Source organism: Balaenoptera physalus (assembly GCF_965194825.1).
Source record: "Balaenoptera physalus genome assembly, chromosome: X".
NCBI classification, from domain to species: domain Eukaryota; kingdom Metazoa; phylum Chordata; class Mammalia; order Artiodactyla; family Balaenopteridae; genus Balaenoptera; species Balaenoptera physalus.
The window spans coordinates 16,411,022-16,423,791 of record NC_138903.1 but is presented as its reverse complement, the minus strand read 5'-3'; the positions used below and the strand labels follow the sequence as shown (position 1 = coordinate 16,423,791).

General features: G+C 38.8%; 1 protein-coding gene across 5 annotated transcripts in view; it reads right to left on the bottom strand.

Moving 5' to 3' along the window:
* The window catches only part of CDKL5 (cyclin dependent kinase like 5), a 187,423-nt gene that overhangs the window by 26,910 nt on the left and 147,743 nt on the right, over positions 1 to 12,770 (bottom strand). For all 5 annotated transcript variants that reach the window (XM_082446993.1, XM_082446994.1, XM_082446992.1 and 2 more), the window contains 2 exons: positions 9,684 to 9,764; positions 3,763 to 3,914 (listed from right to left, as the gene is read on the bottom strand). In XM_082446993.1, the coding sequence (XP_082303119.1) occupies positions 3,763 to 3,914; positions 9,684 to 9,764 (233 nt within the window). The remainder of the gene's footprint in view (positions 1 to 3,762; positions 3,915 to 9,683; positions 9,765 to 12,770) is intronic.

The following is a 12,770-nucleotide window of genomic DNA, read 5'->3' as shown; positions in this document are numbered from 1 at the left end:
AAACCTACAAAAATAAGTGTTTTATGGTTTATCTAGGAATAATACAGAAAATATTGCTGTTATTTTGGGTGAAGAAAATCAATTTTGTATAGTTTATTTCAACCTAAATAAATGTGAATTTTGTTTAAAAAAGAAAAATATGAGCTAACTAAAGGGCAGACCCCAGACCCAGAAAGAAATTACAAAGAAAGGAAAGTTTCACTTTCTGTTAAATGATGTTAACAGAGTCTATCTCCAGATCTATAGAGGACAGTCCTCATCTCAGGTTTTAAACCATTAGAGTTGTTTGTCAACTTATATCCTGGTAACTAAAATATCTCAGCAACTTCTCAAAAAACCCAAATGATGATAGACAGTCTCACTCATAAATAGATCTGACTAAGTGTGTTGGTTATTCCCCACGTGCCCAACCCCCAATCCATTCTCCATTCCTCTCTGCCCCATCCTGGGTCTGGGGAACCCAACACTACAGAGTGTCACCCAGCCTCCCTTGTCACCTAACTCCCAGTTGGGCTTAGCAGTGCAAGGGGCTGGGGGCTGTCTCCCCCGGCAGTGGCTCCCTGACTCAGATCATAGCTGTGCCTCTAGATTACAGCTCCCACAGGATAGTTTCCCCTGCCTGGCTCCCCTGGACTCTCACAACCCTATTTCCTCCCCTTTCTCCTTCAGGCCTAGAGAGGGTAATCGCAGAGATAACTCATGCAGATGTTGTGAAATGTCCAAAGCTCCAAAGAGAACATCCAGAAAAAGGTAGAGAAGAGTGAAGATACCCGCTAGAGCTTTTGAAACTCTTGGAAACACTGCTCTCAATGTGGAGCACAAACCTACGTATGTTAGGAAGAACATATTCATAGTAACATAAGATATACTTTCTAATGTGAAAAGAGAGGCTATAAAGTTAAGGTGGAAACATTTGTCACAGAGTTAGGTTTCCCATAAATGTACAAAGTGCCTAAACCGCTCTTCTGAAAGTTTCTGTCTCGGTATTAACCTGAAGCCACTGAGCTCTGCACACAACTCCTTCATAGAAAGGGCATCATATTGTCTTCAAATTGGAACTCTGCCAAAGCACAATAAAAAACTGCTTTGGAAATTCCATAGATCTCTTTGACATACAACTGTAAGGAATCTGTGTTAAACTGCCAACCACTTAAGAGGATTTTATATATAAACCCCTCTTAAATGGTTGGCAGGATGGATAAATAGATGGTTAATTTCTAGTTAAAATAACTTTTCAAACCAAACATCAAAGACGCAAAACTACATTTTTATGGGGAAGACTGGCGAAGCAGGACTGCTGAGAGGGCACTGTGTGGCAGGATGAAGCACCATGCCACCATGTCCAAGGTGAGCAGAACCTCAGGAGAGTCTGAAGGAGACGTAGGCAAGGGCTAGGTAATGCAGAGTCCACTGCCTCTCCTACAGAGACATGAACGTGGAAGACAGAAGACAGGGTGTGTGAGGATATGTGTATGAGGATACTGGTGTGTCTCAGGGACAAGGCAGGGCACCAACACAATATGGTGCCCTGAACATCTCTACAATGGTGCTAGAAAGTCCAACGGAGCCATGGTTTGTGCAGAATTAGTGTCCCCAACAAGCGCTTCCATGGAGGAAATATGGACCATAGGCAAGCGTGGAGTAGAAATATTTCCAGATACGTGTAAACTGAGCTAATGGTTTCTTTCCTAGAGAAACCATTTAGGACTGTTTCCTTAATATATTTAATACAGTGTCAAGACCTGAAAACAAATTCTTCCAGAGATTTTTATTTACTTATACTTTTTATTCTCATCTGCTTCAAAAGGGGATTTTGTAGGACTCCTCAAAAACCCATATGAACCGTATCCTCATGGCCACACACATCCTCCTTGACAGATCCCTGAAGAGGGTTCCCAAGGAGAGCCATGGACCCCCATGGGGATTTCTCCCAAGTGAGTCATTACAGGACGAATACACAGGCCTCCTTTTATGGTATGGTTATACCACCAATCACTACAGCACAAATCAAAAATTTATCATCAGTCTACTGAACTTTCTATCGAGATCCTTTTTCTTTGCAAATGTAAACTAGAGGAGTCAAGTGACAATCAAGGTAGAAGGGAGACAAAAGCACCTGAACTGGGAGTGACCCCAGATAAGACACAGGCATAATGTGAACCTCCTAAACTCAAAGGAGCAACTGAAAGATGGATACTGGTCCTTGCCTTAGTGCACCGATCTCATGGAAACTGACAACAAAGTGAACACAAACTTGGTGAAATAGAATTTGAATTTGAATCTCCCAGGCCTCCTTGAAAACAAACAGGTAAGAATGTTTTATAAGATGTGAGGGAAACAATGACCAAACCACTCATTTTAAATAGAGAACAGCTATAAAACACAATCACACCATCGCAGTTAAGCAGAGAAAATACAGGGTAAATGGTTATTGCTTATTCATAGATGCACTCACGGATCTAAAAAGTACCACATCTTAAGCTTTCAAAATTCCAATTGGTTAAAAATAATTGTTCTATGTGGAGAGGAAGGGGGGACATGGGAAAAAACTTATATAAGAAAAGCTTCAGGGCTTCCCTGGTGGCGCAGTGGTTGAGAATCTGCCTGCCAGTGCAGGGCACACGGGTTCGAGTCCTGGTCTGGGAGGATCCCGCATGCCGCGGAGCGGCTGGGCCCGTGAGCCACGATTGCTGAGCCTGCGCGTCTGGAGCCTGTGCTCCGCGGCAGGAGAGGCCGCGATGGTGAGAGGCCCGCGCACCGCGATGAAGAGTGGCCCCCGCTTGCCACAACTGGAGAGAGCCCTCGCACAGAAACGAAGACCCAACACAGCCATAAATAAAATAAATAAATAAAATTTGAAAAAAGAAAATGCTCCCTATAAAAAAAAAGAAAAAGAAAAGCTTCATATTAAGAATTATTGTTTTCTACTTCTCTTCTAATAGTAGATAAGAGAAACTATTTCCTATCTTCCATAATTTAAGCAATGCTAGATGACAAGACCAGCTTCTTGGAAGAGGAAGGAAGACAAGGAGAGGAAGGACACTGCCCCTTGAAAATGCAGCCATCAGAATTAAGGAATGTCACTTTTGGAGAGAGAACCTGATTGCAGGGTCCAACTCCTTGTGCCCCTCCTTGCTCCCCCCCTCCCCAGGAAATAAATGTTTTTTTAAAGATCATGCTGAAAATTACATTAGAAAGCATCAATTTTAATCACTATCTACCAAACTAACTTTACTATTTCTATATTCTTATTCTTATGAAAAACTAATTTCTCAACTCAATGATTAAAAGACAAGAGCAACAAAAACACAAGCCCCTGCTATGGAGCCAGAACTACTTGGTTCAGTTGCAAAGGTTGTCCTAGGTGCCTTCCCACCCACCTGTGTTTGGCATCCTCCGCTCCCTTCAGGAATCCCTTTGCCCTCACGCATCCTTCTTCCTCCAGGAATCACCCCTGGGTCCCATGTACACAGGATCTTCTAGCTCATGAGGCCAGAAACCCCCTTAGTTACTAACCCATGCTACCTTTCCCAGGGAATGCATAGGTTTCCCTTGGAAAATCTTATAAAAGATAAGAAAGTCTTTATGACCCACACAACTCTTTAATTATGGTTCTGAATCATGCAATAAGCATAAGAAAGATATTTTTGAATAAGGAGGGCTTTCCTTCTTTTCTCTAATTGCATCATTTAAGCAGCCACCTCCTCCACCTACTTGTAAGACCAATACTGCATCTGTATTTCCTTAAAAGGGAATATTTACCTATTAGACAAAGTGCTGCTTTCCACGTGGTAAGGTTTTCTTTTTGCTGACCTTGAAGGGGAGCGATCCAAAAGTCTCTGGGTTTGGAATGTAGGGTGATTCAAACACTGTTCTGTCAAGTATCTGTCAGCTGGGTCCAACTTCAGTAAATTCTTAGGAAATAAAGTTAGGATTGGAAAGAACATCACAAAGTCAAATTTAAATTGTAATAAAAACCATATTTCTTTTCCTTATAAAAGAAATGCATGGTCATTGCAGAATATCTAGCAAACACAGTTTAGTCCAAAAAAAGAATTTTTAAAGGACTATCTAAATCACCCATAACCTTACCATTGTTGTCCTCTGGGAATATGCCCTCCCAGCCCTTTAAAAAATATCATGTATATATTTTTTCTTTTATAAAATCTGGCTTATATTATACACATAAGTTTTGTATACTGCACTTACTAATCAAAATCATTTTTTACAACATAATTTAAACATCTAAAATATATTTTTATTTTTTATTTTATTTTTGGACGCACCACGCAGCTTGTGAGATCTTAGTTCCCTGACCAGGGATCGATCCCGAGCCCTCGGCAGTGAAAGCGCTGAGTCCTAACCACTGGACTGCCAGGGAATTCCCTAAAATATATTTTTAAATAAGTATATATATTCATATCAAAGAATATACATTCTTCATCTTTTTCTTGTCCTCCTCTCTGGAGGCAGCCCATGGTACCAGCATCTTGTGAATCCTTCCAACAGGTACTTTGTATATATCTCTATCTGCTCCTTTTATTTTATCCAAACAGCAGCATACGCACAATAGGCTGTACTTAGCTTTCTTTCCACTCAACATTAGATCTTAAGAGATCATTCCATATCAGTAAACAGCCTCAATTTTAGACGTACCTTAGGCTGCATTTTGTTTTCCTTCTTTTATTATTATGAACAATGATGCAACAAATAACTTTACAACATGTTTTAAATGACTGCATGGAAGTTTGTGGTATGATTTATTTAATGATTTATTGTTGGATGTTTAGGTGGCTGCCACTTTGCACTATTATAATTAATGCTGTGATGTATACCTGAAATCGTTGCATATATCCATGATCCCTTGCATAGGATAAGTTCCCAGATATGGAACTAGTAGGTATGCAAACTCTTAAGGATTACCTTCTATGTGTTGCCAAATTACCCCCTAGGAAGGTTGTCTCAAATAGTACTTCTCTGAGCAATTGAGAGTCTACCAATTTCCTGGCACCCTCATCAACAATAGGCATTATCATTCTTTTTAGCACATACTTGTAAATTAGCTATTTAAAAAATGGTATCTCACAGCTGTTTTAATTCATATCTTTGATTAATAATGAGGTTGAATATTTTTATGTTTACTTATATTCCTTCTTTTCGTATTTTTCTATTTGTGTAATTGTCCTAATTTATTTGTATGTGTTCTTTATTCATTAAGGTACTAATTTTTTTTTAACAACTAAAATGTTTTCTTCTAACATTAGTTATCTGATTAGTAATTGGACAAGATTTTAAAAGGTGAATCATTATTAAAATTAATTGATTTTTGGGCTTCTCTGGTGGTGCAGTGGTTAAGAATCCGTCTGCCAATGGAGGGGACACGGGTTTGAGCCCTGGTCCGGGAAGATCCCACATGCCACAGAGCAACTAAGCCCGTGCGCCACAACTACTGAGCCTGCGCTCTAGAGCCCGCGAGCCACAACTACTGAAGCCCGTGTGCCTAGAGCCTGTGCTCTGCAACAAGAGAAGCCACTGCCATGAGAAGCCCGCGCACCGCAACGAAGAGTAGCCCCCCGCTCGCTGCAACTAGAGAAAGCCCGCGCGCAGCAACGAAGACCCAAAGCAGCCAAAAATAAATAAATAAACGAACAAATAAATTTTAAAAATAAATAAATAAATTTATTTTAAAAATTAATTGATTTTTATTGACAAGTTAAGCAAATACATAAAGAAGCATAACCTACATAACCTAACACAACTCAATAGAGCACACTGACATTTGTTCTTTTGAGTGATGGGCATTTTCCCTCAGAGAAAGGAAGAAGGGTGAAATTCCAGCATTCCCAAATGCGTCTCTAGCTCACTTTCACTGGCTTTGCCCACAGTCAATTTCTTTGTGATCCACTACTGAACAGTGAGAACAAACCTCAATTTGTTCTCAATAAGCCAGAATTCAATTTCAGACAACCACCTTCAACCTAGCAGCACAGAAAATTTGAATTCTGATCCTATCGTATCCTATCCTATGCTGACTCAGGCACAACTCTAAAATTATCTCAATGCTTTCTCCTTATTTATTAGAAAACAAAAACTGTGGAGGTATATGAAATGATTTTGGTCTTACTGGCAGTTAAGGCAGTTAATATCAAAATGGTTTCAACTGTATGGTACTAGTTAAAAACAAAGGAAGTTAAAGTACATACGACCTTTTAGAAGCTAAACATCTACTAGCATTAAAGTGCTATTTTCATTTATTTAAGATTATCAAGGGTAGAAATTGCTGCACATACAATGAACTATTTTTATATTTATGAACACAGCTGTTAATTTTCAAACACTTGGAAGGATGAGGCCATTATGAGGAAAGTATGAAACTTAGTAAATAGTTTCAAAATTCAGTATTTGGGGGAAAAAACAATTTTAACTAAAATAGAGCCCATATAATTATTGTAGCTATTCTTTATATTATTAGGAGCTTTGATTAATTCTGGTAACTTGTATCCCCACTACAATGGCTGATATGTATAAATAGACGCAGGATGAGATGGCCATTTTAGGTATTTATATATGCACAAAATTATCAAATCTGCTTTAGGGGATGGCATAGAGGATAAATTTCTTCATGAAAGGATAAATGGTACTATTTATTTTTCAAATTCATTTTCAAAAATAGCTAAAAGACAAAAGGAATAATTCTATTTATAAAACATTCAATAATAACAAGGAAGTATTAACCTTTGGTGATAGAGGTCAAAGTCCTGGTTTCCAAGAGTGGGAAGGGGCACCTGGGAAGGGGTCATGAAGAGATTTCCGGGGTGTTAATAATTTCCTATATCTCAATCCGGGTGGGGTACATGGATACGTTTACATTATAAAGTTTTACTCCGAGGTACATTTATAATTTGTGTACCTTCTAAATATACGTTTCAATAAAATGTTTATTTAACATTAAGGAAATTTGAGGGTAAATATATTAAATGAATGGGAATTCAACTGTTCAACTTTCAAACTGGTGTAAATGCATAATGGTTCAGGTTATCTTCGTATTTTTAATCTGTGTTAGCATTTACCAGGTGCCACACTGATACTTGGTAATTACATTTGGTAATGATTTAACAAAAGAAGTTCAGTTATTTTTAACTAAAAGAGACAAAAGGCAGAAAACATGAAATTGTATTTCAGTTCTTCTATTTTACTCTATTTACATTTTAAAAGTTACCAAACAATTAAAGCCCTGATAAATAAATACAGACTGCGTGAAAGAACATATGACATAACGCAAATGATTTAAGAGATAATTTATGCCTAATTAACCTTAAAGAGCCTTGAGGATTTTTTAAATAGCATCTCTCAATCTGTGTTCAGAAGAACACTAGTGCTGTAGCATTTTATTTTTTTTTAAGTATTTAGTATTTAATTAAATTTGGGAAATGCTTCTTTACTGTGGGATTTCTGAAAGCCTTTATAAGTTAATGAATATTGTGAATCTCTAAGAAAGGTTATATGGTAAGTGGCCTTTCCCAAAGGCCACACCCCCTCGCCCACCTCCGCCCCCACACCTATTTACACAGGGTTCCTCGGAACACAGATTAACATAGTTTTAAAGCAGAGCAAAGTTCTGAGAGTGCTGCTCAGCAATTTCCAACTGTGCTAAGTATGCCTTTAAAGATTCTGTGCACAGTGTAAACTCCTGTTTTTGACAGTTGACTGAATGGGCAGAAAATAAAATTGATCCATTGACAAGTATCTTTTTTTTAAAAATAAATTTATTTTATTTATTTACTTTTGGCTGCTTTGGCTCTCTGTTGCTGCGCGCGGGCTTCCTCTAGTTGCAGCGAGCGGAGGCTACTCTTTGTTGCGGTGCGTGGGCTTCTCATTGCGGTGGGTGGCTTCTCTTGTTGAGGAGCACGGGCTCTAGGCGCGCAGGCTTCAGTAGTTGTGGCACGCGGGCTCAGTAGTTGTGGCGCACGGGCTTAGCCGCTCCACAGCATGTGGGATCCACCCGGACCAGGGCTCGAACCCGTGTCCCCTGCACTGGCAGGCAGACCCCCAACCACGGCGCCACCATGGAAGACCCAACAAGTATCTTTTGAAGGTCTACTATCAAATAACTAGCACTTGCTTATGCGCTGGCTGGCTGCAATGAAAGCTGGAGAAATATGAAAAAGTAGTCCTCACTCAAGGGGCTATCTACTTGGGTAGAAAAGCTTGAATAAGAAACTGTGAGAGGGCTTCCCTGGTGGCACAGTGGTTAAGAATCCGCCTGCCGGGCTTCCCTGGTGGCGCAGTGGTTGAGAATCTGCCTGCTAATGCAGGGGACACGGGTTCGAGCCCTGGTCTGGGAAGATCCCACATGCCGCGGAGCAACTAGGCCCGTGAGCCACAACTACTGAGCCTGTGCATCTGGAGCCTGTGCTCCGCAACAGGAGAGGCCGCGATAGTGAGAGGCCCACGCACCATGATGAAGAGTGGCCCCCACTCGCCTCAACTAGAGAAAGCCCTCGCACAGAAATGAAGACCCAACACGGCCAAAAATAAATAAATAAATTAATTAATTTAAAAAAAAAATACTCATGCTTGGGTCCCATCCCAAGCTTTGGAGTTAAAAAAAAAAAAGAATCCGCCTGCCAATGCAGGGAACACGGGTTCAGGCCCTGGTCCGGGAAGATCCCACATGCCGCGGAGCAACTAAGCCCGTGTGCCACAACTACTGAGCCTGCACTCTAGAGCCTGCCAGCCACAACTACTGAGCCTGCATGCCACAACTACTGAAGCCCGTGTGCCTAGAGCCCGTGCTCCGTAACAAGAGAAGCCACCGCAATGAGAAGCCCATGCATCGCAACAAAGAGTAGCCCCCGCTCGCCGCAACTAGAGAAAGCCTGCGCACAGCAACGAAGACCCAACACAGCCATAAACAAATAAATAAATATTTTTTTTAAAAAGGAAAATTTATTAAAAAAAAAAACAGAAAAACTGTGGCACTCAGTAGTCCAGGGCATGAAGACCTTCTGGACAGGGGCACCAGCATGAGGAGGAACACTCAGGCATGGTAGTAGCAGTGATCTTGCGGTTGTCAAATGAAGAGCCAGAGGGAGAGAAATCAAGTTAGAAAAAGAGCAGAATTAGGTTCGCTGATAAAATAATCTTATGGGAGGCCTTGAATATGCAAAAAATATTAGAATCTCTTTTCTTTCAACATTCATTTTAAGATTTGTTTTAAAACCTTATGCCTGAGCAGCTCGAGTGCTGGATAAATTTTTAAATGATTTATTTCTCATTATTTATATTTAGATCGTTACTATTCTGTCCATTTTAGGAATCTAATTTAGGTATCTCATGGTCCTGTCTAGACGGAATGTTACAATACCAGATACTTCTGCAATTTTAAATAAACTGCAAGGGGATATATGTATATGTATAACTGATTCACTTTGCTATAAAGCAGAAACTAACCCACCATTGTAAAGCAATTATACTCCAATAAAGATGTTAAAAATAATAATAATAATAAAATAAATAAATAAATTGCATGCCTCTTCAGATGACACAGTCCCCCATTATTCACCACTATACACCTATTAACAAAACATTTAATTCATAAAAGCAGGCTATGGTCATATATAGACACAAGAGAAATCACAAACCAAAAGACATTTTGTACAGATAACATCAACTTGTCCCACCTTCATTAAGTCAAGTAAAACGCTATTTAAAATTCCAAGGTATCTTCTCTCCAATGACTGAGGATGGTTAACAGCTGGAAACTGTAACAACAACATGACAGAAGTATTAGCACGTGGGTAAGGGTATGTGTGTGCATGTGCTTTGAGTGTTGGAGAAGGTAGCAGATGAGCAGAAGCTACTGCCCTAGTGCCGAAGTTAAATTTATTTCACATGTATATTACTTTTGGTGTCTATGTATTTGAGGTAGGGATTAATAGGATTGGGTGTTAAATGACAGGAAAACTCACAAGTGAAAGATGATACTTAAATCTAGTCGGACAATACTGAAGCATGTAAAACAAAACAAAATATAAAAATTTGGAACTATTCAGTTTATACAGTCTTGTCTACTTATACAAATAATTTGGTTATAATAGAGTTCATATAGAATTTGTCTGCTTATACAGACAATTCTTACACCCTTTTCACAACAACATATCATTTACTCCTGAAAATTAGAGAAGTAAAAAAAGAGAAAAAGGCCAGTACGTGAAAGGCTACAGAAGTACAAATAATGAATTCAGACACACGTTCTATTATTGCTTTTAATATACTCTTTGAATGACCTGTTTTCAATTCCTTCCTTTATGTAAGTTGGAACAGAAGGCAAACAGGCTCCTAAATTAACAAATGCATTTTTAAATAAAATGAGGGGAAAGGGTCAAGTTTATTCAGATGCTCTGTCCTTCCCTCTGCCAACTCACATTTCACAGTATCTAAGTGGATGGTAAAGCATTAGAGTCCAATGCCATGTACTCCCTCCCAATGGGAGGGCTACTTTGCTTTTAATATGTATTTCCTTTATACCAACATAAGAGCATTTCAAAGCCTGAAATCTCTAAACATGCTAAATAAGTGGATGAGAGAAGTAGTTATGTAGAAAAATTCAAACAAGGTATTAAGACGTCATCCCCACACAGTGCTAGGTATGGCAGGAGATGCAGAATATGGGTAAGACCAAAACCTTGCATGCAAGCAACCCTCAGTCTGATTGTGAAAGCAATCAGTACGAAACTGTGTGGCCATAAATTCTAGTTGAAGCTAAGAGAAAGGAGAGGCCAAGGTGGTTTGCAGCTGTAGAAGAAAGAATCATACATAGATAATATCTGAACTAGCTTTTGAAAGATAAGAAAAAATGTGAGGATAGAGAAAAGTAGGACAGCACCTTCTAGATAGAGGACATAGAGGGAATAACATGAATTTAACACAGACACACAGGCAATAACCTAAAACTGGTTTCTGAGGGAAGTAGTGCTCTGCGAGACATTTTAACAATTGTTATTCTTCTTATTTCAGAGATGAAGAAGGTGACGATCAGAAAATTCAAATAAATGGTTCAAGGCAGGTTACATAATTAAAAAGCAGAACTTGTATTTGCACCCAGGTCTGTGATCCAAACCCACATTTTTTCTAAACATGGGCGCCTTTCCTAAAGGAGGTACAGAGGTTCCTCTGGATGTTACTGGAGCATTAAACATCAGGCCAAAGAGAGAGACACCTGTCATGCTGTGATAAAAGACTCTATACCAGTAGATTTTAATTAATATCTTGCTTATGAGGTCTATCTTATGCTACCAAATACCCCCTCCTTTTTTTCCAGAAGTAACATTTCATCAATAAGAAAATTAATGCCCAAGGTCAAAAGGTATTAGAAATATGATTTTTAAATGACCACACAAACTCCTAACTTTAAAAAATTAATTTATGTTTTTTGGAAAGAAAGACACCATTCTCATATTAGGTAATTCAACAAATAACCAAAACTCAAGCATAGAAGTTTAAAGTATATCTCAATCAGTAGTTTGTTTTTTCTTTCCTTTCTTTCTTGATCACTTGGCCAATACGATACAATGAGAGTGCCTCTTTACTGAGCACTTACTATGTGTCAGGCACTGGTCTGGGCATTTTACATATATTATAACGTTTAATCTTCACAACAACCCCATCAGGTGGTACTTCTGTTATCACCATTTTACACATGAAGAAAAAGAGGCACAAGGAACTTGCCGTAGGTCATTCAAGTAGTAAATATGGAGTCAGGCTTTGAACCTCAGCAGCCTAACTTCAAAGTCTAGGCCCTATATTATGGGATGGCAATTGTTATTTTTTTCAAAATAATACATACTGTTAGAGCAACATCTTGTTGATTTTCCAATCTCTACACAACTGAATCAAAATACAAATCACACTGGACTGGTTACTGGTAAGTCCATGTTTCAAGGCAGTTGCAGTTCACACACCCTGTACGCTTAGCTGAGAATGTCTCAGACATTCTCAAGTAAATGATAAAGGAAGACTTTTCCCTCAAAAGATGTGGTTAAACCTCCAAAAAGGTTAAACTAATTTAGTTAAAACACCACAAACACTTTCAGACTAAAATGTAAAAACATTACGGTTTATAAAAATCAAAGTGTCAGGGAAGCAGCAATTTCTCCAAAGGATATTTACAAGCAGCACTGTCATGTACTGTCTAGCATTTTATCGATAATCCTATTTAGTGAGGAGGTCTGTAAACAAACAGGACCATAGACAAAGGAGTGAAAGATCTCCTTTGTTTGGCCTATCTAATCCAAATGCTACTCATTCTTCAATATCCATTTCAAACTGCAAATCCTCTATAAATCATTCCTAGTGAATCTAGCCAACTTTCTAGAATGTTTAACATTCTCAAGGTCTCAACTATATTTAGATGTATTAGAAAACAGTACAATGTAGTAAAGAATGTAGTACTTTATTACATACCACGCTTTATTATAAATTGTATTGTTTTCTAATTATTTCATGCACAAAAGTCTTAATTCTTCAGCTAGTTTACAAGTTATTAAAGCCAGGTACCATGGCAGATCTGTTTACACTCTCTTCAGAGAATCCAGCTTACAGCCTCTTTAACCAGGCAAAGAATAAGGCAGCCAGAAGACCAAGCTTGATGCTCCAGGTCAAATATTCAATCATTTAATACTATTCAACCTAGTAAGAGCAACTCTAGGTGTGTTGTGAATATAACGGTGGCCATGATAGCTCATTTCTTTAAAGAATTCATTAGTCCA